The sequence below is a fragment of the Amblyomma mixtum genome, chromosome 3 (assembly GCF_055824585.1).
Source record: "Amblyomma mixtum isolate Tamu chromosome 3, ASM5582458v1, whole genome shotgun sequence".
In the NCBI taxonomy this organism is placed as follows: domain Eukaryota; kingdom Metazoa; phylum Arthropoda; class Arachnida; order Ixodida; family Ixodidae; genus Amblyomma; species Amblyomma mixtum.
The window spans coordinates 193166912-193190891 of record NC_143014.1 but is presented as its reverse complement, the minus strand read 5'-3'; the positions used below and the strand labels follow the sequence as shown (position 1 = coordinate 193190891).

General features: G+C 48.5%; 2 protein-coding genes across 3 annotated transcripts in view; one reads left to right on the top strand and one right to left on the bottom strand.

Annotated features, from left to right (window-relative positions):
* Window positions 1–9345, bottom strand: part of LOC149353125 (uncharacterized) — a 34595-nt gene extending 25250 nt beyond the window's left edge. Inside the window, exons 1-2 of the mRNA XM_089582319.1 lie at window positions 8906–9345; window positions 479–727 (exon numbers count right to left, since the gene is read on the bottom strand). Of these exons, the coding sequence (XP_089438445.1) occupies window positions 479–727; window positions 8906–8960 (304 nt within the window). The 5' untranslated portion in view covers window positions 8961–9345. The remainder of the gene's footprint in view (window positions 1–478; window positions 728–8905) is intronic.
* Window positions 1–23980, top strand: part of LOC149353124 (uncharacterized) — a 117591-nt gene that overhangs the window by 90692 nt on the left and 2919 nt on the right. Inside the window, exon 2 of one of the 2 annotated variants that reach the window (XR_016290913.1) lies at window positions 17953–18228. The exons of the other annotated variant lie outside the window; for it this stretch is intronic. The gene's annotated coding sequence lies outside the window, so the exon portion shown is untranslated. The remainder of the gene's footprint in view (window positions 1–17952; window positions 18229–23980) is intronic. 2 annotated transcript variants of the gene reach the window in all.

Below are 23980 nucleotides of genomic sequence, written 5' to 3'. Positions count from 1 at the left end.
ATCTGCGTGGTCACAGGGTCTAAAGTATTGGTGCTGATTCCTTTGTATGTACGCAGGCGCAATAGCTAGGACTAATGACCTCTGTAACGCGCGCATAAACGCTGGAGGTACATTTTTTTTTCTATTCGCAGCATTGTGTTTGCGAGTAAAAGGCGTGTTTCCTTCCTCGGGTGTTCTTATGGTTTCTTTTTTTTTTTGTATACGCTTAAAGTCCAGAACCATTACGCATTATGATGGAATGCTGCAGGAAGACTCATCTCGGTCCTCTTATTCAGCTCATGAAGCTGTACAAGAAGTCATACGAGTATCGTTGCAGAAACACAACATGAAGCCGGAAACGAAAGCCATTCTGACAGATGTACCGGCATCAGTGCGCACAGCATCGCTCCTGCGGTACTGCGTTGTGTGTTCGGTGTCGTCAGGGCTCCCCGAGTTACATCTGTCAAACCACCAGTGTCAGTATAAGCGCAGGACTCACCCGAGGGCCGGCGGAAGGCGATGAACTCGGGCGTGTAGGGGCGGCCCGTGCCGGACCGTGAGTCCTGCGGGCAGCACACCTTGGCCACGTGGCGGTTCCAGCCGCAGATGGTGGGTCGGCCGCCACTGCGCACCTGCTGGATAGCCGGCGAGCAGAGCGTGATGTCTCGGCAGACCAAGCCGGCGGCACACGGCGGCTTCTCCTCGGGGAAGACGATGGGCAGGTACTTGCTCCGCTCGGTGGGCGACCCTGCGTGCAGATCATCTCATTTGCACCGCGTTTCACGCCGCCAGTCGACGCGCGGCTGCGTTTCGCTCGCTTGTGGCTGCTGTTTGTTGTTGGGCCGATAGTTCTGTACGTGCAGATATTGTCAGGCGGAGGGCACAGTCTGTACGCGCTCCACATTGCGCTCATTGTCATAGTTAAAATGACGTTGTTATGGCGCTAGACCAGTTTTTCGCGGAACTGCGTCGTGTACAAGTGACGCTTACAAATCCCACTAATGGGGCTAACGTCTGATGTGCACAGCACCGACATCATTGTCCTGGAACACGATATCGCTGACATGGCCGGAGAGTACCACAAATTAGGGGCTCTTAAGGAGGTTTGACTTAACGAAGACGATGACTATAACGGTAATGGCACGAGCCGACGACGCAGCAATGCGTCATCCAAGTCTATTAATATTTTATTGAGCGGCTTACTAAGCTACTTGCAATTTGTTACTATTCCAACACGCGAAACAGCTCCGTTGTCATCGGACTCTGCAGGCTGTGCAATGACTAGTAAATGTCATCCTACTTTCGGGACCAAGGCATAGCTGTTGCCTCTTCTGCACTAAGAGCCGTCCCAAACATACGCTTTGCCCTTGCTACGGGCTGTGCGATGTTTACATATTTTCTCCTAACTGAAAACTGCGTGGTAATGAGGGAGCAGTGGCCAGCGACACAATATCATATGATGAATGCAGCTGGCGTGATTAGCATATTGAATATGTACGCCACACGGTGCACCGCTTCCATGTGTTTATATGCTGTAGGATGCTTGATCAAAATGCGGCACTGCCTTACTACGCCCACTTTGAAATGAGCTGTAATGCAGAGGGATAGCTGGTTGGTTTCTGATAACTGACATTCTGCCAAATGTTTGCACCGAACGACCGAACAAGCACTCTTAACTTCCAGCTTGAGAACTGGTAGGCCAGCAAAATCTATGACCTCATGGTGGTGCTGTCCCGACAAGCAAGAACCGGTGCAGCCCACCTCAGGTCTAATTTCTACGGATCCACCACCTGACCACATTACCGGGAAGTGCGACGCGACTGTCGGAAGTGATAGCCAAGGGTCCAATTTTCCTGTGGCGACGCCATGAAGCGGTGGCATTGAAACAAAAGAAATTTGCACTGCATAAAACATTGCCTAGTGTGCAAAACTCGGCTCCGTTTCCTCGGCTGGGACAACGGGAAGGCTGGGTCGCTTTTGTAGCAGCGTTGATCATTGTACACACGCGTGGGTCAGCATCTGGGACTCTTCTTTTTGTTAGTATCCTTCTTCATGTTTTTATCTCTCCTTGTACTGTCTGGATTTTTCATTTTTCTTTTTTTTACGCTACTGAGAACTTACTACCTTCCGACTCAAGGTTTATTCGCTTTCATCGTTACTGGCATCAACGATGCACCGTCGCCACCACCTCCTCATTAAGTCCGGGTCATAACAAAGAGGAGCCTATGTTATAACAACAAAAAAGATTAATGACTAGAACACACCCGACATACATACAGCAGTGGGGCCCACACACAGTTTCAGCGTCGAATGTGCTCTCCGCGGCGTTACAGCTCGTTCGGTCATGAACCGGGCCTCTCTCCTTGTTTTATTCTGCCTTCTCCCGAGGCCTTTAACGTGCAAGTGCCCAAATCCTGGGAAAGCGTAGGCACGCCAACGGGGGCGCAATTACTGTGAAGTGGTTCGCGGTTTTCGGCTGGGATACAGCACCTGGAAAGCATCGGCCGCAGCAGCGCGAACCCACGAGCGCTGCGCCCGTTCCTCCGTCCGGGTCGCTTCCTGAGCCCCGCGAGGGCGCCAGTCTCAAGGCCACCGCAGCGTCGCTTCCAGCTGAGCGCCCGACAAGGTCGCCCCCCCCCCCCCACTCCCCCCTTCTCGTGCTCGGCCGGCCCGACGCGAGGGCAGCCAGGGAAGTTCGAAGAACTGGCCCCACTCAACAGCGCAGAGGGCAGCGTTCGCTTACGCCTTCGTCGAAGTCCGGTGTTGGTTACTGCCCCAAAAAGAAGCGAGGTGCCCATCTTTTTTAGGCGGAGATGGCCGCAAAAGATACTTGATTAACTCTGGAACGCGTGACTTTCTCACAACAGCGCCGCGGTCGATAAAGCCGGGTAACCTGAAAGCGCGCTTTACTAAGCCGCCAGCCGACTTTCCGTCGCTTAACCAGCTTACTCGCGCCGGCAGTTGCAAGCACTTCGTGGGACGCAGAAAGACCAATGGGGCCGGCTTCGAAGCATAACTCACTGGACTCTCCGCTCGTTACGGCTTCCTTTTTGCTCGTGCATTGCATTCCATTATTTTTCGAATTGCGAGTGTGCTTTGGTCGAGAGAAAACAGGCTGGGCTCCCGTAGTTTTCGTTCTCTCCAGGGAAAGTGGCTACTATAGTCGTCTGTCCTCGCCCCCAACCCCTTTCTCACATCCCCACGAGAGTGGTCACTCTACAGTCACTCAAGGCGCACCAAGATCACATGAAAGCAGATGGCGCACTGCTGAGAGTGTCCACCTTCCGCCCCATCAGACTTTTGCGCCTGAGAAAAGTCCCCGATGCAAGTGCCGCTGTAAAACCGCACAGCGTGTCCGCTCTTAGCATGGCCACCTTCCAATCATCCGGTGCTCTAAAATATCAAGACAGGGCTGGAGCATCGCTGCTTGAAAGACGGCCTCTCTGAAAGTTGTGCAGCGCTTGCGTTTAAAACGGACCAAACGCTTTCGTACGCTCTGCTCCTGACGAATCACAATCAAGTGGTGCGTGGTCTCTCACCAAGAATACAACCCGTACGCACGAAATGACCAGCCAAATGATAGCCCATAGAGCGGCAATATCAATCGCAATTTTATACTACCGCACGGGCGGTTTCGTCCCTGGCCTCACCTGCGCATTGCACGCGCGTAAACATGAGAGGGGTTCGGGAGGCCATCACAAAACCTTTTTTGGCACCCTTCCTGGCATCCGGATGTTGGGAACGTTTTGCGCAGTTTTCTCAGCCAACCCTGCATTATCAGGCGCATCGTAATATCTCCTTGCACGCAAAGACAAACATGTATAGCGGGCTTCATATGTCAGTAATAGCTTATTCTTCGCAAGAGTAGGCATTGTGTGGCGGAACTGACCGTTACGACCCACCGAACTGTCAGCCCCTAAAGACAGCCGAGCGGCACTGAGGTCGCACGAAGAGAGCCTGGTTGCTTTTCCGCTCAGGTCTTCTACAGCTGCCAAGCGATCGGACAGTCACTATCTAAAATACGCAGGCCGCTTGGCCGGTGGTCATTATAGGGTCACCGGAGAGCATCGTGAGGCCCGTGAGAAGCTCCTGGCGTTCTCAAAATTTTGTACAGCCAGATGGACAACTGTTAGCAAAAGTTTTTTGAGATTCAGAACCCTAAAACTACGAAAGGAGGTCCGGCGGCTGGATCCATGGCGCACGAACGCACCTACATCTGTGACAAATATACTGAGATTTCTGGGCACGTTAAATAACCCGAGGGGCTTTAACGTGCCCGTTACCAGGCACGTTAAAGAACCAGGCCCCTACGCTATACCTTACTGCCCACAGTGTCACTTCACTTTGGTGCATCAACACCAGTTAATAATTACATCAACCTATGACAAAGACTGCAATAGTTTCGATTACCGTAATAGGGCTAGCTGCATAATGACAGCCTCAGAGCTTCAATCATCTAAAATTGTGGTCTCTGTGGAATGGAACTAGTGTTGTCCCGCCACGTCTTCACAAATGAAGGTCCCAGCAGCATCATGGAAAGCAAGAAAGGAGAGCTGAATTAACTCGCCTGTAAAGACTCCAGATGCTATAGACTTTACATCGTGCGGTCATCCTCCTTGGGTGGACGCAGAATAACCGCCACTGTGGGCAGGGGAAGCGCTATAACTGCAACATTTCCGACAATAAGATCCCTTGCAATCGCCAAAGAACTGTAAAATGAACTTTGTCCCGTTTTCTAAAGCATGTAGCGACCCAGGAGCCCCAGGGATGGACACGGCGACTTTTCCCTGGGTCACAGGCTAAACGACCCGCGAGCATGTGTTTGCAACCTGGTCACAGTTGTCATTGATCTACAGCGTGGATTTTCATCCGCATGAAATTGGTGCGCGCAATATATATGGTCCGCTGTCCAGGTAGCTATAGATAACGGACGGTATTTTCTCACAGATACAGTCTCGTCCTGATGAAACATCGTTGTGTGTTTTCGGGATGAATAGCTAACACGATTAAATAAAGAAAGGAAAACAACAAGGAAGGCAATGTGTCGCAGTGAATGATATCTGGCTACGCGACCGACCGACGGTAATAGCGATGGTAAACGACGATTAGAGGACTTGGCCCGTCCCAGCCAATGAGAGGAGCCCCGCTCACCCGGCGCATGCGCCCCTCTTTCTCGTTGCTTTTCGATACGCGCTCCTTCTCCCCTCTTCTTTCGTTCAGCTCCTCACTACGCATCACGGACAAGCCGCAGGAAGACACCTGATAGCAGGCAGTCCCACAGGAGGAAGAGATGCTGCCTACGACGAGACAAGTCTCCGCGGGTTTGTTTCTTTTACGTTCGAGTCGTGCAGCCGGTCCATTCCCAGCGAACACTGGGATCCGTTCCGGTGTCTGCTGCGACCGCCTGCGCGGCGAAGGCAGGTAGCATTGACCCCTTGGCCACAGATTGGAGGGCAGCGCGCCCTGTGGACGGAACGAACGCTGCCCGATTCGGAGGTCGCGCATCATGCACGCGCACAGCTGAGCTCGTCGCCGACGTGCCAGAGGAAGATTGCGCAATATCTTCTTTTCATCTCCTCTCGCGCTTTTCAGAGCCTGCGCTCAGCCGACGCCAAAGCAAAAAAAAAAAAAGAAGTCAAGGTTGGCCTCCATCAACTATACACGCTGCGATCGCTGCTGCTCTGAGGAGGCACGAAAATTCTTTGCGCAGAGGGAGTAAAAGAAACAGATGAACGTGGCACGGAGAAAAGGCAGTGCCCTATTCGAGCTTTGTTGTTTTTCGTATTGTCGACTTACGCAGCCGACTGGTATGGCCACTTCGGGCTAAGCAGTAAGAGTGACATAAGCAGGTAGTGGCCGGATAGCTCGAGATCGCGGCAAGCTGAACAGCCTTTCTCGCTTCTGGATGCCTGTTCAGGTGACTTTGTTTCCACAGCGAACAAAGATGCCTCTTGGGATTTCGGGCACCTTTCCGCGATCGGTGCCGCTCCGTAAGGCCGTACGCGCCAGCCGACTGTCTTCGAGATTCTTGCACTGTGCGTACGTTCACAAACGACGACACGAGATACAGGACAGCGTTCCATCGTTCATCGACTAAGCGCACGGTGCAAGAATGAACGGAAGCAGCTAGTACAATTTGCTGCCTATTATGTCTTCGAGAAATTGAGTTTCTTTGTAAGCCGTAGTTTCTTCTCGTCTGGCCAGAAGGCGAGAAAAAAATCCGGCGTAAGCCCGGCAGTATCCGGAGTTAGTGATCTCGCGGGTATGTAATGTGCAGTTTTAGCCTGAAAATAATGTGGCAATTTTTTCTGGAACAATAAACTACGAGTGATTATTAGATAAAAACATTGCTGGTGTTTAAAAAAAATCCATTGTGTTTTATTCCAGGAAATAAAAACCCATGAGATACGTGATATTTTGACGATTTGTATCAGACTATTCATCCCCTATCTGCAAGCTTTTTTCCTTTCTCTATATTACTCTTTCTCTCTCTCTAAAAGAAATCACATATCTAATTCGGGAATACTAGGAAGATTAATCTCCGATGAGGAGGATTAATTACGGGTTGCTTTCAGCTATTTTCTCAGCCAGCGCGGTCTGCTCGACATAATGGCCATACAACCTCTCCTTGGTTAATTTTGTGCAGCGAACAAATGCAGACTTCAGTACTCCCTGTTACGCTATACCGAAGAAAAATAAAGCACGCGGCGCAGCAATTTAGTGAGGATCCTGCGCTAAATATTCAACGAGCGCACTTTGCTCGCAACGAAGCTTTGTGAATTAACTATTCTACTAAGCACCAAAAGCGGAGTACGCGAGCTGTTTTCACACACATTTTTTCTAGAACCAGCCTGCTCTGCACCTTTTGCTCCGTCGACGCCGTTCTGGTAGCAGTGGGGCGTCGCAAGCTTGCATCTGACGGCTACACAGCTATTCACAGCGTGCGAGAAAACACAAACGGAAGCAAAGCGCTATAAGCGTACTCCGTCATATATGGACTTTCCGAGGCCGATAAATATTCAAAGGTGAGTCGACTACGGCGCCGTTCGTGACTTATGGCGACCCCCTCAGCTGACCAAACAGCGACGGAATAAGCACAAAGAAATCACCTTGTGGCTCGCTGTCATGGGCAGCGAGTGGAGAGTAAAGGAGGTCTAATCCGACGGGGGAAGTACGCAGCGAAATTAGTGCCTAATCAAATAAGGAGTCATTGGCGCCGTGTGTTGTTCATGGTAGTATTCCTTCAGACGCTTTACTACGTCAGAAGCGAACAGAAACGTAGGGGGGGGGGGGGGGAAATGTGACTGCTGTACTCAGGCGAGCTGAGCCTAAAGAAAGCCTCGGCAGTGCTTGCGTGAAAACGATGGGCTAAGGCCAAACGCGTTTGATCGCTCAGTGAACAGAGTACGCGGCCACGTTGAAAAATTCGGTGAGCGCTATACCTTAAAGACGGCACATGTGGGACTTGCTTCGCATTAGTTAAGAAGCGGTTGAAGCATATAAAAGTGTTTTCGAAAATAATCCCCGCCGAAGACGCTGTCGGGATTTCCAAGGTCATCACACATTGCTCACAAACGTGGGATGCAATACCGCCTCTAGCTGCCGTGATATGTTTTCATTTCCGTGGCTGTAGCGAGAATGACACGCAAGGATAAAACGCGGGCATTATTATAAGAGAGCAACCAGCCTGCGTGTTAAGGCCAGTTCAAGCGAGACCCTTAGTCTAATACTGTACAACAGCGGCATGTAAAAGCACCTATATGATCACATATATACCAATAGTGTGGTTTAGATTCTGCCAGGATCAGTGGAGTTAACCATTTCAGCCTTTCTTGCAGAAGTAGTATCGCGGATTTTCAATTGAGTTAATTTATTTGTTAGTTAATAAACATCAGTGCTAGTAAAGAAATCAAACCATGACTTGTGATTTCAGGAAACATGCGCATTTTGCGGAACCGATTTGCGAAGATGATAAAATTTTGCTTCGTTAATTTACTAGCCGCCGCGTTGGCTCAGTGGTTATGGCGCTCAGCTGCTGACCCGAAAGACGCGGGTTCGATCCTGGCCGCGGCGGTGGAATTTCGATTATGACGAAATTTTAGAGGCCCGTTTGCTGCGCGATGTCAGTGCATAGTAAAGAAGAGCACGTTAAAGCCCTTCACAACGGCGTCCCTCATAGCATGAGTCGCTTTGGGACGTTAAACCCCCATAAGCCAAACCAATTTACTCGGACAGGATTTATTTATTTCCCAAGCTAGGATTGCCTTCTAGGATGAAACTTTTGCTTTTCTGAACACAAAATCTCTCGCCGCTTTGTACGAGCACGTTTGCATATTACACTCAATGTAAAAGTAAATGTACCACGAAGGGAAGAGGTAATAATAACACGCTGTCACACCGTTATGAACCAAAAGATATACACGAGCTTTGGTTGGGCGGCATTCTAATAACTTGGATAAAGTAAATGTTGCAGTGTATGAGCTCACAAATTAAAATCACGTTATTGCGAGTTAACTCCAAGAAACGAAGATTTCTGGGGCTATCATCACAGGATCACATTACAATTGCACGGCAACAACATGGACAGATACATAGGCAGTAGCGGTAGCCTACAGTGGCCGCTATTTGTTTTCTCTCTCATTTCTTTGTACCGCGCAGAAACAAACAAGCAAAAAAGAAACACTATCTCGAGCTCTTGAGCACGGCTGCTGTATCTGCTGTCCGTGCACAAGGCTTGTTGGTCAAGATTCGTGAACTCAGTGCTGAAAGGTTGTTCCGAATTTCACAGTACCCAATCGTTAAGCGCTGCGGGGCCAATCGCAGGAGAATCAAGCAGGTCGCCGCGTCGGGTACGCATCTGGCCTCCTCGCGAGAAGGACCTGTTGTCATCGAGGGCGAGAGAAACCGCGGCGCAGCTGGCACTGACCTCGGGCGACGGCGAGCATCAGAAGAAGGATGGCTGCTCCGGCGCCTCCGCGCATGGTGACCGCGTGCTCGACCGGCGGAGGAGGGCTTCTGCAGACTCGCTGGCGCGACCCGGGTGCGTGCAGGTCCGATCCTGGCCGCTGCCTCGGTGCGACTGGCGTTCGGTGAGACTCCGAGCGGAGGACGGCGGCCGGTCCCCGCGGCCAGGCGATCTCCTCTCTTGCGGCAGCCCCTCTCCCTTCCTGTCGAAAATTACCCGCGGCCGCTCGGGTTCGCCGCACTTGGTCTATCCGCGGCGGCAGCAGCAGCACGCTCGGAGGGAAGGCTCGGGGTCGGCGCGGGGGAAAAATCGCGCGCACGCAGCAGAACGCACTCCCGATGTGACACCGGCGCTGGGCGCTCGGAGCTTTCTCGGCAGCCGCTTATCGCCCGCGCCCTTTTTCAAACTTTCCCGCGACGGTCACTTCCGGGTCCGCGCCACGCCGCTGACGTCGCGGCTCACGTCGTCGTCGCCGCTGCTGCTGCTCCTCCCGCGCGTGGACGACTTTCTGACGTGTGCGACGCGAGGAAGCGCGCGCTTATCGGCCGGCTCGGCGCAAGGGTCGGCATTGTTCCCACGGATGTTGCGCGCGGCGCCAGAGGTGCGAGTTCTTCGAGTCCTCGCCGCAGTGGGCTCGAGCGGGAGGCGGGCCGCCGAAGAAGGTGCTTCAGGAAGTGCTGCTTGGGAGCGGTGGTCGCACGTCGGATGCCGCAAGGTGCGTTGACGTCGGGAGCCCTCCGCCGACGCTCTGTGCCGCTGGGCTGCGCGCTGTCCCAGCCAGTGCTCTTCGTGGAACTCGGCGGCCCATGGGAAACGCTTACGCAGGGTCCCCCTGTAAACAGCCGCCCGCTCCAAGACAGTTCCTCCTGTAGGCGCACGCGCGGGGCAGCACGTGCAATGGCCACCTGTGAGCTGCTCCCCTCCAAGGACGATCGAGTGATCGCCGGAATTGTACCTACGCGACGCCACCTTGTTTACAAAACAATGCGGCGCATACGACGGTGTACTTGTTCCGTGACTTAAACGGAAGCTAGCTAGCAGCGGCCTTATCGCTTTGTGGAATGGAAACATTCGTGCGCAGGCGAGAACGGAGTGAAATAGTCATGAGAACACGGAGCGTGCTCTGCATTTCGATGCGAACTCTGCTCTGCTACGGCATGCACGACCATATAAAGAATTCTTCGAACTTGTTCCTCTCCAGGTCACGACAGGGCTTGGTTGGCATGGCACCTAACCCGAGAACTGGCACTGCTTACGCAATGTGTGCAGTGTTTTGTCGATGACGCACGCTCTTGTGCTTGTAATCTACGTTGCTCTCATCACTGCGAGCGGCTTGGTCGTTTTGTTCTTGATACGAACACCTCTGAATGCGGAAGAATAACATGAAAAAAAAAAGACGGCCAAGAGCGCATACGGCTTGCTTTGCTACTCACATTTAGGCCTCGAGTACTGCAACAGTAAATGAGAATGCCAACGTTGTGCTCATCCAGAAAATTTTAATTCAAAGCTGTGGTATTTTCACAGCTTGAAAAAAGACAGCACAATATGGTGCAATGATTTATTGCTCGTGCTTTCTGTACACGCAGCCAGACTGCTAATGCGTCCAGGCAGAATTTCCCTGCAGTAAGTTGATGAACTAGGAATAATGAATCTCGCCTCGTTATTTCTCATTGTTTAATTACGTGGACGAGCATATGAGCACACAACAGCAGCACCCGGAAATCTCGCACGCAACAGCGAAGCATACTTTGGTTCTGCAGTGCTGCACACTACTGGGTTTGGTTTCATCCGAAATTGACTAATCTTATTTATTTCGCTTCCTCGAAAAGGCCCTGACAAAGGACGGCCACACCAATGGGTAAAGAAAAATAAACGGACACGCGCACTAGCCTCAAGCCGTTTGCTCTGCTAGAAAAGTAAAAAACTAAATCACTCGTAAGAATTACAAGTCCCCCTAACTCTGCTTGCGATTCTATTTATTCTTCTAATTTCTACTTTTGAATAAGGTAATTCATTTGCGTGGTGCTTTTGTTAAACGGCATGTTAAGCATTAGTGCGAATCTCTGATTGATAATGCGAAAATAGCCCGTTTCCAACCAGTCGGGTTTCAACAATTTCCTCGCAACAGAGCAGGGCTCTGCAGTGCTCCCAAACGACCGTGGTGACGATTGACGGTGCGGCATACTTTTTTTCTCTGATCAGTTATTTAATCTCCCTGAACGCACAGATCTCCGCGAACGTTCCTGTATGCCGGGTATAAGCAAACGGCATCCCTGGTACTCCGTAGCGCAGTATTTGAAGCCAACTGAATAACGTTGTTCCATACATAAAAACAGCTTCACGGAAGATTCCGCAAGACGTGCAGCCCTTCTTCCAATCTCAGAGCGAGCGGCCCCGGTGACGCCAGTGGCCGCCGGCGAAACGCACGCGTCTCAATCATCACCTGGAAGTGCGCACTCTCACCTTTCGTCGCTCGCACGTTCGGCCTTTCTGCGCCCCTGATTTTTTTTTTCCCCCTCGCACCCATTTCGACTGGACACGCCGTTGACTGCTTTGGTTCGGAGATATGATAAACGTTTCATTGCGCGCCAAAAAGTGCTGCGGCAGGCGAAAATATGCTGCTACCTTCTTGGGATACAAAATTTCCTACGACAAAAAAAATGCATTGATGAAAGAAAAAGTGAAGTGCTCACTCTTGCCTACTGCTGGTTCTAATTTTTTGGATAAAACGCGTATGTTTTTGAGCAAGACTGCACCAAAGCTCTAATATGGAGTGGCGCATACTTGCAACCAATGCTGCAGTGCGACATGTAGCAGTGCTGCCGGCGCTCTAATGCAGCGCGTAAGAGTTATTAATCGATACAATTAACTAGGCGATTGGCTAAGATTAGTTCACTTAATTCTTCACCGTCGGTGATACGTGAACTAAAAAACTGAAGAGAGTCGCAAGAAATGCCCAATGGCGTCATTTTTGTGGCCTTTTGTACAGAGCCCGCATATATATATATATATATATATATATATACCAGGTGTCCCAGCTAAATGTAACCAAGCTTTTAAAAAACACGGGGTGTCCTAGCCGTCTGCAACCAAATGAGGGTTGTTCAGAGTCGCCTGACCTAGCCTGCAGTATTTTTTTCGTTCTTCAAGGTGGACTAATTAGTTAAGCTTAATTAAGTAACTTTTTAATTATTGACCTGAGGAACGAAGTGTCAATGAAAAACTTGTAGATCGCTTTGAGAAACAGCTTACTAAGACATTTCCAGCAAAGTAATATTTACGTAAAGTAAACGATTCCCCGGTTTTCTGGTGTCCGCCAAGTAGTTTTTTTACCAGCCTTTAACCATAACCCGCAGAATAAGAAAAAGCTTCCACATGACAACTGTGCCACTTCAACGTCCCAAGACGCGCCTTAAAGAATGAAATCCATTTTTTCTGAAGGCCTCTCCTCGATCAGACTTTGGGTGCACATTGGGGCAGAGAAGTGAGCGAGCAGCTGGTCACGTGACAACTTTCTTTTAAGGCCAATAAATGACGCTACGCAAATCGTAGCTTGACGGAAACAGCACTACTAGCGGTTTTTCGAGGTGATCCAGAACTTTTGCATTGACACTTTCTTCGTGAAGTCAATAATTAAAAAGTTAGGTTATTAAACTTAACTGTTTAATTAACTTTGAAGAGAGAGAAAAATACTCAAGACTAGGCCACGCGGCTATGAACAACCCTGAGTTGGTTTCACTGGACTAGGACACTTCGCTTTTTTTTTTAAATTTGGTTACATTTAGCTGGGACACCCGGTGTATATATATATATATATGAGACTCCTTCGACTAGTTACGTGCACATGAGGGGTTGCTTTGCCTGCATGCTTTCGAAAGTGTATTTTTCGCAAGATGAAGCCAGATTTTGTCGAGCTACAACGGCGAGGGTAATCGTGTTTTCGAAATTCTAAAAACTGATATGGTTATTACTAACGACCGGCTACATATATCTAACTGCAATTAGGCACCTAACTCTACTAATTAAACAGGTAATTATTAAAAATTATTTAACCAGCTTGGTACTTAAGACGATTCACCGGTTTCCTGGTGTCCGCCAGAACTTGTGATACTATGCCGCAAAAGCTATATCTTTATCCCAAAAAACCTATTTTTGAAAATTTCTGAAAGTGTTCACTGAAACACCCGGTGTGTGTGTGTATATATATATATATATATATATATATATATATATATATATATATATATATATATATATATTCCCGTGTGCGTCGCACTGCCTCTAATAATTTTTGATGTGTATTTTCCTGCTATGTGCTTTGTGTTTCCCACTTGCCTGTACTGTGCCCACCCCTATAAAAGGGTATGCATTAACAAAGTAAAATCACTCCTGAAGAAGATCGGTCTTCCGATCGAAACGTCGAGTCGAATAAATATGTTTCCTTTAACGAAGCGTATACTTCGCTATATACTCTTGTAAGCAGTCAAGTACCTTATGATTTCGCAACACATACATATATATATATATATATATATATATATATATATATATATATATATATATATATATATATATATATATATATATATATATGGTTTGGTTTATGGGGTTTAACTCCCCAAAGCGACTAAGGCTATGATAGACGCCGTAGTGGAGGGCTCCGGAAATTTCGACCACCTGGGGTTCTTTAACGTGCACTATATATATATATATATATGAAAGAAGCCAACAGCCACGGAAACCAAGTGGCACAGGGGATTTTTTTTTTAATTAATGTATTTATTCTGTGGTGTTGATCAATTTAGAATACTACTGAATATGTTATCGCTTAAAGCTAATTGATTAGAAAAGCAGAAGAAAAAACAACCACATGCCGCCGGTGGGATCCGAACCCACGACCTCCGAATTACGCGTCCGGTGCTCTACCTCTGAGCTACGGCGACGGTTGTTAAATCTTCTGCTTTCGGGGGTATTTATGTTTACAAGTATCCTAACCTTGAGAGTGTTCATCAGCGCCACCCACGTTCATAAGCGGCGGACGTAGAACGTCCTGAGTTACCGCAGGTGTGACGTAGAACGTCATCGAACGGAGAGGGTGGAAGCTGCGTGAGAACCCTCTTATGCTTCCTATGGCGTCAAGGCTGCTGGAACCGAGGCCCTCGCTAAGCAATTAAGCAAACAAGGGAAGGCGAATGAGGGGCTCGTTATAAATATGAAAGAAGCCAACAGCCACAGAAACCAAGGGGCACAGGGGATTTTTTTTTAATTAATGTATTTATTCTGTGGTGTTGATCAATTTAGAATACTACTGAATATGTTATCGCTTAAAGCTAATTGATTAGAAAAGCAGAAGAAAAAACAACCACATGCCGCCGGTGGGATCCGAACCCACGACCTCCGAATTACGCGTCCGGTGCTCTACCTCTGAGCTACGGCGACGGTTGTTAAATCTTCTGCTTTCGGGGGTATTTATGTTTACACGTAACTTAACCTTGAGAGTGTTCATCAGCGTCAATATATATATATATATATATATATATATATATATATATATATATATATATATATATATATATATATATATATTGACGAACATTCGAATTTAAAAAAGTAATCTCCTGTATTCCTTGGTTTGTGTCACTGTTGGCTTCCTTCGTGTGTACACAGCTATATAGTTGAGAGCAATTCTTACGAAAGTCCACATTTTTGGGCGATGAGCCCATGCTTTGAATATTCTGCTCACAGAAGCGCACATTTACAGGTGGCGCACCCTAATTGGCGTCTGTCAGCACAAATATAACACATGCGCTTTTCAGGCGCTTCCAGCGTTTAGAGCGCCTATTTCAGTGCGCGGAAAAACTTTGAGAACTAACTTACTTTTCTAGAAAATAGAGCCATATGGTCTTTCTAACGTTGTAGTTTTCCAAGTGAACTTAGTGCCGTATCTCCATTAGTTATGGAGTCAGTCATGCAAGCCCAACTAAGTAATTTTATTGCGAAATAAAAAGAAAATACTCCTGTATGCACGAGGCTACCGCCCGGAACGCAACTTGAACTCCATTCTCGCAAAGTCAACCAATATATTCTTATGTTTCGAGTTATTTGAGGAGAAATGATCTGTATACAGAAACAAAAGTGAGTAGTTAAATGTTCTGAATATTATTTATGTATAATTTAAAATTTTCGGCGTTCCTTGCAGTAGCCACTACCTCACGTAATGTGAATTGCCAAGTGAAGCCAGGCCTACTTTTATGTGGGTCAATTCACAATTTCTGAGAATTAAATTATCGCTCAGATGCGTAGGTTCGCAGTTCTAACCGTGAGGGAGTATAACTCAACTGTCTGCAAAAAGAAAACCCAATTATTTGTGCATGTTGTTTCGACCGGTGTCAATATCAGCAAAGTGCAGCATATATTTACAGACGCAACAATGAGATGGGGCTTATTCTTTTTATTTTAATTCAGGGAACTCGACTGGGTTACTATACGCGTAGCAAGTTTTGTGGGTCTGTGTCTCCGTGTCATCCCAAAATGGAAACCAAGAACTGCAATCGTGAAATGTTGATGTGCCCGGAAAAGGACGCCACCCTGAAGCCAGTCTCGGCCGGAATAAGCTTGTCCGGTTTTTTCCGCGGCGTTTCAGACAGAAAAGCGCGTTTTCTTTCTCAGTCGGCCGATCGCAGCTTCGTGCGCAGTCCTGCTGTCAAAAGCCACCAATACGCGAGGAGGAGAGGCGCCGACTGCACACGCGTCCAGGGTTGGAGAGGGCAAAAGAAGGCGAGCGTCGAGCGGGGAGTTCCACGGCTGCACGTGGCGAGCGTCTTCGGCTCGGCGCGCTGATATCAGCGACGAAAAGCGATGCCCTTTCCGTAGCTTGCGGGCAGAGGCGGCATACCCGCGGGCATCGCAGCCAGTTGTAGCTTTTCACAATCTAGCAGACACAATTAACGATGCCTGCGAGGCCTGGCGCGAGCCGGCTGACGGCTTATCGCGCTGCACGTGGGGAAACGTATACGTACTACCGCGATGTTACGCAATCGGGATGAAGCCTCTGTGTGCGTGCGTGCGTGCGTGTGTGTGCGTGTGTGTGCGTGTGCGTGTGTGTGCGTGTGCGTGTGTGTGTGTGTGTGTGTGTGTGTGTGTGTGTGTGTGTGTGTGTGTGTGTGTGTGTGTGTGTGTGTGTGTGTGTGTGTGTGTGTGTGTGTGTGTGTGTGTGTGTGTGTGTGTGTGTGTGTGTGTCACTCCGATTCCATGTATGAAAGCGCCGCGGTGGCTCAGTGGTTATGGCGCTCGGCTACTAACCCGAAAGACGCGCGGTTAGATTCCGGCCGCGGCGGTCACATTTCGATGGAGGCGAAATTCCAGAGGTCCGTGTACTGTGCCATGCCAGTGCACGTTTAAGAACCCCGGGTAGGCGAAATTTCCGGAGCCCTGCAACTACGGCGTCCATCATACCCTGAGTCGCTTTGGGTCGTAAAACCCTAATAAACTAAACCAAACCGGATGCATATGAGAAGGCGTCATTTTTACGAATAGTCGCGCACGTTTTCGGTCGTTGGCCAGTGCCATGCATATACATTTCTCTTCCTTGTACTCGTAATTCGCGGCAGGATATTGACATTCAGTTACGTGGAGACTTGGGCCTGTTGGTTCATATTTCCCAGTTTTAGAGCATCACAGGACAAGGGCAGATAACAAGAATTGACACACACAGCGCTAACTTCCAACGACTTTATTTGGAAAAGGCACAACTATTTATACATGGTACACTGCCGCGAAACCAAACGTCAGGTTTGTTCTCCGTCCTTGTCCTGACATGCGTTATAACTCGGAAATATTGACATTCTTCATGTGCTTCGGGCATACCATATCGCGACCCCGTAATTTCATTCTTGTATCCAGGGGCCCGGTGCACAAAACGCATGCACCTCCATTCTCTTCAGTGAATTAACCAGCAACCGGCATCAACCCTGGTGCGCTACACAAGTGCCTCGGCGTGACGTCATCTGCGAAGGTTCACTCTGTGAGGCTGGCGTTATTGAGTGCACGAAACATTCGGCATTGAACAGGGATTGACCTGCATGCGCACTCACTCATTCCCACACGGCGCGCAGCGGACGCTTTTCGGATGGAAGTTGAAGCTGCTGGTCACCTGCTTCAGCATTAACTTCGTGACTCGCTGCACGTATATACCGGGTGCATCCCCCCGTGGTGATTCGTTTCCTCATTTAACACCTCCTATGCCAACTTCCAACTATCATGCGCTGAAGGTCTTTTTAGCGGTACACATGGCATTTTCACGGCCGCTCGCGATACGACACAGTTGGACCACCATTCCCCCATTCGTCTGACCATCTAAATATCGTCCACACGGCAGCACAGCTCTTCTGAGTATGGTTGCCCCTCAATCATCCCCTCACCTTATTACCCGAGCGAGCAGTAAACACCTCCGATTCTCGACCTGCAGGGCAAAATCTATAAGATACCGCGACCCCACTCTTATTTACAAGAGGTATCCTCAAGCCATGTTACGTTACACTGCGATCTCAGTTGCTGCTATAGCACATATGTTTGCAAGGTAAAAGCTGTGCAGATTCAAGTGCACTCAGGCATGACACCTCAACCGTCTATTTGCAGCGTTATCTCGGCATATCACGAAGAGATGATTCCCTGCTGCATTGTCCACGTCTTTTCAGTACATTTGCCATGCAACACTTTATAGGATCCGCCTAGAAATAACGACTCGCGCAACGAGTGCGGTTTTATTGATAGTATGTAACTCACAATTATTGTCCGATGGATCACCACAAAGCCGGACAGTATTTGAAGCCTTGCGCACGGCAGAAAAGCACGGCAATTCGCACTATTTTACCCCCTTGTATTTGATGTCATCTCTCATTGTTCTTCCTTCCTTTTCTTACGTCACGAAGCGCCTAAAGTGGGAGACTCCATTACGGCACGGCACCGCTACGAGCATGGTCACTAGAATGCCCTTCTTCTTGCTGCAGGCTTTCCTGCTGACGCAACCCTCGCCGATCTTATCCTGCCTTGGCTGCAACGTCACCAATGATGCGGGAATTTGCGAAGAGCCCGGCTGGAATCAGCATGAAAGCATCGTTCGACCGTCATCGCCTTTTCCAGCTCTTGACCGGATCTTCGCCTGGCAACCCCACGCCACTATCTGCGCGGGAGCATTACTACAAAGGCACCCACCCTTCACGGGCCACTTGGATCACCGCACCGCTACGAGCATGGTCACTAGAATGCCCTTCTTCTTGCTGCAGGTTGGTTATTTGCCATGCGCATCTTGTACTCGCTCTAGCGGTGTCGTGACCCTCAGACACGGTCAAGCGTTGCCAAGCGTTTTTGTGCCGGTGAATACTTTCCCTCGCCGTAAATGCTCACTTTGTCTCCTTGCTTCTTGTCCTGTCAGGCGACATCGAGTTAAATCCTGGTCCTCCTCCGTCTCTTGATTCTATTGCTGAAAGTTTGTCACCCTTAGAACTTGCACAAAATTCCGTTCTGTCTGAACCTGCAGTGATTCGTGCTTCCCAGTCGAATTTCCAAAGCTTGGTCAGTAGCCTCTCATCGCGCGTCGATGCTCTCGAAAAAATTGTCGCAACAAGCCAGTGCAATGACGTCAGTCCAACGCCTAATTCAAACCCAGCTATTCACAGCCTTTCATCTGAAATCCGAATCCTCAAAGAAAAATGTGACGATTCCGAAAACCGACTTCGCCGAAATAATCTGCTGTTCTTCGGACTGCCCGATACGGCGGATGAAACATGGGAGCAATCTGAAACGGTCGTGATTTCTTTCTGCTCAGATAAGTTAAGCACATCAATCGATTCTGCCAACATTGAAAGAGCGCATCGCTTAGGCCGCATCGAGCAAGGGAAACAACGGCCAATAATAGCTAAATTCTCGCATTTTAAAGATAAATGCAAAATCCTTTCTGCTGGCCCTAAGCTCAAAGAAACTGACTTTTCAATCCGTGAAGATTTTTCAGTGCGCGTGCGTACAGCTCAAAAGAAACTTCGTGCGTTCGGCAAGGAAAGTGGTTTAAAATACAAAGATATGACAAGTTGACCATGGGCGATAAGCAGTTTGTCTACGATGCGGATACAGATTCCGTGGTAGAGCATCGGTCATAGCGGTCTATTTCAAGGCTCCCCTCCCACCATCAGCCACTTTTTCCTCCGTCATGTTCACATGTTTATGAAACTACGGCTTTTGTTTTAGCAAACATTCGTAGCTATCTTCCGAAGAGAGAGTCAGTGGAAGCCTTTCTTGACGATCACGACACCGATATTGCCATATTTACAGAATCGTGGCTCTCCGATAATATCTCAGATGAGGAACTGCTTGACAACAATAAACCGTTTTTCATCTACAGACGTGATAGGGTTTCACGCAGGGGTGGGGGTCTTTTACCCTTTATTAAAACCAGTCTTAATTCTTCTCTTCTCACGACTCATTCTTGCCAGGAAATTATTTGTGTCAGAATTACCCTTTCCACAAGCACATGCATAGTTATTGCATGTTATCGCTCTCCTGACAGTGACAGTTCCTTTATTACCGATATCTACTCGGTTCTGCTCGATCTTAATACTCGTTTTCCTAAAGCCAATTACATCCTTTGCGGTGACTTTAATTTCCCTGACATTGATTGGGGGAACTTGAGCACATCTTCTCGTCAATCGAAAGATTTCCTTGACGTTGTCATGACATTCAACCTCAACCAAGCAGTAAACTTCCCTACACGTGGCAGTAACACCCTTGACTTTGTCTTTACGTCTAGCCCCGAACTCATCCAATCCATACCGAGCACTGACAATTTCAGTGACCACAACACAGTTATTTTCAACCTATCACTCCCGTTTCCCCAACGGCAGCGCTCTGTTAAGTTCATTCGCGATTATAAAAAGGGAGACTTCGCCCATATCAACTCAGAGCTTGAGAACTTTTTTCATCATTTCAAGCAGTCCGCATCTAATAGGTCTGTCGAAGAAAACTGGCTAACTTTCAAAAATAAACTTTCAAATCTGGTCGAAACCTATGTTCCGCTGATATGCATTCGCGGCGACTCCAACAAGCCCTGGTACTCTAACTCCTTAATTAAGGAGGCTTTCTCAAAAGAAAAAGCGTCTTTTTCGTAAAGCTAAAAGAACTGCACTGGCTTATAAATGGAAGAAATATTTCTCGTGCCTACAGGATTACACGCGTCTCCTAAGGTGTACAAAAAGAAAGTTTTTCCACAATGATTTGTATGGCATTCTACTAACAAACCCAAAGAAATTCTGGCGGATGTTATCACCCAAATCAGGCAACACTCATTGCATTACCCTTTTATATCCAGATGGTTCACAGGTGCCTCCAGAACTTCGACCTGACGTCATGAACTCTTATTTTACATCAGTCTTCACACATGAACCTGCCTGAAATACATCACACCAAGATTTTTTTTAACTTTTCTGCGATGGCCCCTATCAACATCACTATATACTGCTGGCATTTGTGCTATGATAGACAAACTAAACTTATCCAGTGCTGCCGGGCCTGACAACGTCACTGCCAAGATATTAAAAGCTACAAAAAATGTATGTTCTCATTTTCTAAAAATAATCTTTGATCAATCTCTTGCGAACAGTTCCATACCTAGTGACTGGAAAATTAACGAAGTCGTTTTTGTGTTCAAGGCTGGCAGCCGGAGCGACCCGTCCAGTTATCGTCCTATTTCATTAACTTGCATACCATGTAAATTTCTTGAGCATATTATATACTCGCATATTACATCCCACCTGAATTCCAACTCCTTTTTCTTCAAAAATCAGCATGGCTTTCGTCATGGCTAATCATGTGAATCACAGTTATTTGAGTTTACCATGGACCTTCACTTAAACCTTGATTCTTTGTTCCATACCGATGTCATCTATCTTGATTTTTCCAAAGCATTTGACCGTGTCCCACATCAACGTCTTATGTTCAAACTTTCAGGTCTTCACCTTCACCCACTAGTTGTAGACTGGATTCACAATTTTCTCACAGCTCGCTCTCAGTTCACCGTAATAGGCGGACTTCCGTCAAATTCTACTTCCGTCTCCTCCGGAGTACCACAGGGGTCTGTGCTGGGTCCGCTTCTCTTCTTAATATTTATTAACGACCTCCCACACAACATCTCATCCACCATCCGTCTTTTCGCGGATGATGGCATTATCTACCGGCGTATAAATACTAAACACGATCAAGCTGGCCTCCAAAACGATCTGAAGCTCATCGAAAATTGGTGCTCTTTGTGGATGATGGAACTGAATATTAGGAAGTGCAGTTTTATGCAAATTTCTCGGAAACACTCCAATTTAACTTATCCTTCCTCTTTATTTTCTGAGGACCTATTGCAAGTAGAATCTTATCGTTACCTTGGCATCACAATCAATAGCAAATTAACCTGGGTTGATCATATTACAAAAATCACGGCCGACGCTTCACGTACGCTTGGTTTTATTAGAAGATCACTTCCCTCTTCCCCCGCTAACATACGTAAAGTGGCATATGAAACTTTTGTCCGCAGTAGGCTGGAGTATGCATCCGCGATCTGGAGTCCTCATCAGTCCTACCTAATTAACATGCTTGAAGCCGTCCAGAACCGTGCAGCACGCTTCATATCGTCAACATACGACTTTCATTCCAGCGTAAGCTCCATTAAATCATCACTTGACCTCACTTTCTTAGCTCTCAGACGAAAAGTTGCGCGCCTCTGTTTCTTCCATAAGTTATACTTCAATTTCCCCTATCTCTGTGGTTCCCTTATATCTCCTCCCTTTCGTACATAGCGTCGCCTTTTTAATTCAAATGGCGTCCAACGACTTCATGGCTCCACCAATGCTTTTAACAAGTCCTTCTTTCCGACCGCAATTGAAGAATGGAACCTTCTGCCCGACTCACTAACAAATGTGCACGATGCGACAAGGTTTAAGGCGATGTTGTTAGATCACCTGGGTTGACATGTCTTTTTTTCTTCGATTTGTGTTTATATGAAATCCTTTTTCCTGTATTGAGTTTTGCTGCCCTAACCTTTCGCCGACGTGTGTGGTGCTTGTGGCCTAAAGGCATTTTTTACCTGCACCGTTTTAACTATCGCCTTCTTTGCTTCTCCTTTAGTTTCTATATTGCATTGTTATATTTTTGTGACCTTTGTTTTTTACATCAGCCGTGTATACGCTCCCCCCTTATGTAATACCCCGACAGGGGCCTTTAAGGGACAATAAATGATGATGATTATGATGATGATGATGATGATGATGATGTTAACACTCCCCTATCCGTCACTGCCATTACAGGCAACGACCGCACCAGTGCCCCTGAAACCCGTTTGCTTTCACCGGCACTCGCTCAACACGTGAAAAGTTACCGGTGAAGATCTAGTAGGTGGCGCACCGAACCACGGTGCATCACTAAAAGGCTTTCAGCCGGTCTGTATTTATCTCTCCACTGCGCGCATGGGCCCGCATAGCGTAAGCACCCTGCCCGTGCACGCGTTCATTCAGTGGCACCATTTGCGGGTAGCCCAGGGAGCGTCTTCAAGCTAAGATCGGCCTCCTACGCTGACGTCACGATACTTCTTCTTTTTGTTCTGCCCGTTTCTCTTTCTTTTTCTATCTCGCGTTGGCTGCACGCCCTACCTCGCCGCGTTAAATGACATCCGAAGGTGCGCGCGAGCCGGAAAGAAAGGCTGCGCCCCTCCGGACGTTGCTTCCGGCGCTCGCTCTGCAAGCGGTCGAGGCGCGGAGTGCCTCGGCTCTTGCACGGTGGCGTCCTTGGACAGCCTCCATTTGCAGTGATGCATACGCCGAGCGGAGAGCCGAGACCCACTGCTCACTCATCCAGCGTCTTGGCATACTCCCGTGTAAATGCCCATCTTTACAGTCAACGTGACAGCACATGCGAATCTTCTGAAGCCGCAGAAATGGGATTGTTATAACGCCGAGGTGAAACTAGAGCGACCGTTAAAATATTTTCCTAGTACGGCAACTTAGTGCGAGACACTGTTCAGGAAAATCTGCGCCGATGTCGAGCGTTTTGCCAGAATAACATAACACTGGTTATGTCGTTTTATTCTTAAATATGTTTTCTCGCTGCTCAGCCACCGCAGCGGCTGAGGCTTTCGGCTGCTTGAGCCCAAGGTCGCGAAACCGAATCCTGGCTGCGGCGGCCGCATTTCAGTGGAGACGAAATGCAGGAAAGCCTGTGTGCAGTGCGATGTCAGTGCATTTTAAAGAACTTCAACAGTGCGGAGTCCTCCAGTACGGCGTCCCGCACAGTTCACGTGTTGCTTCGGGCCGTTAAACCCCTAAGTACCAGCTCGTAACATCTTTTAGGGCGAGGTTCCTACGCGCCCGTTCGTGTGCGGCGCGGTGTCCCTGGTGGTCGGCCTTGGCGTAACCAGCAGGGCGAATGAGCGCAACGGAAGATGAAAGAGCGAACGCGCAGCGCAGCGGATCAGAACACGGCGATATTAACAGCTAATGGTTTTTGTGGAAAGGAAATGGCGCAATAACTGTCTCACATCTCGGAGGACACCTCAACCGCGCCGTACGGGCAGGGTAAAGGAGGAAGTGAAAGAAAAAGGGGTTAAAGAAGTGCGTAGTGGAGGTAGAATTCTTCTAGGTGGCGTTGAGTGGAGGCAGAGTGCGAGGAGGAAAGCGGAGAACGAGGGTACGAAGGGCAGCCTGAAGATGGACTCCGCGGCGGAGACCCGTTAAGAGATGGCGCCAGAGTTGCGCGCGCCGTAGGGTGCCTCGATGCGCGCGCCCCCTCCGCCGGCGGAGGCAGCGCTAACGCGCCGCATTTCATTTCGCCCGAGGCGAGAATCAGCGGCGACAGATCGCTGTGCGCGCAGCCCAAGCCGAAACCCAGAGCCGCTTCCGTTCGGCACTGAGTGCCGCATGCAGCAGCTGCGCTGAAAGATCGCGTTACCGAGAGCAGTAATCGTTGTCTGATTGTTTTGCTCTTCGTTTCCTTCTAGCTCTGGAAGAG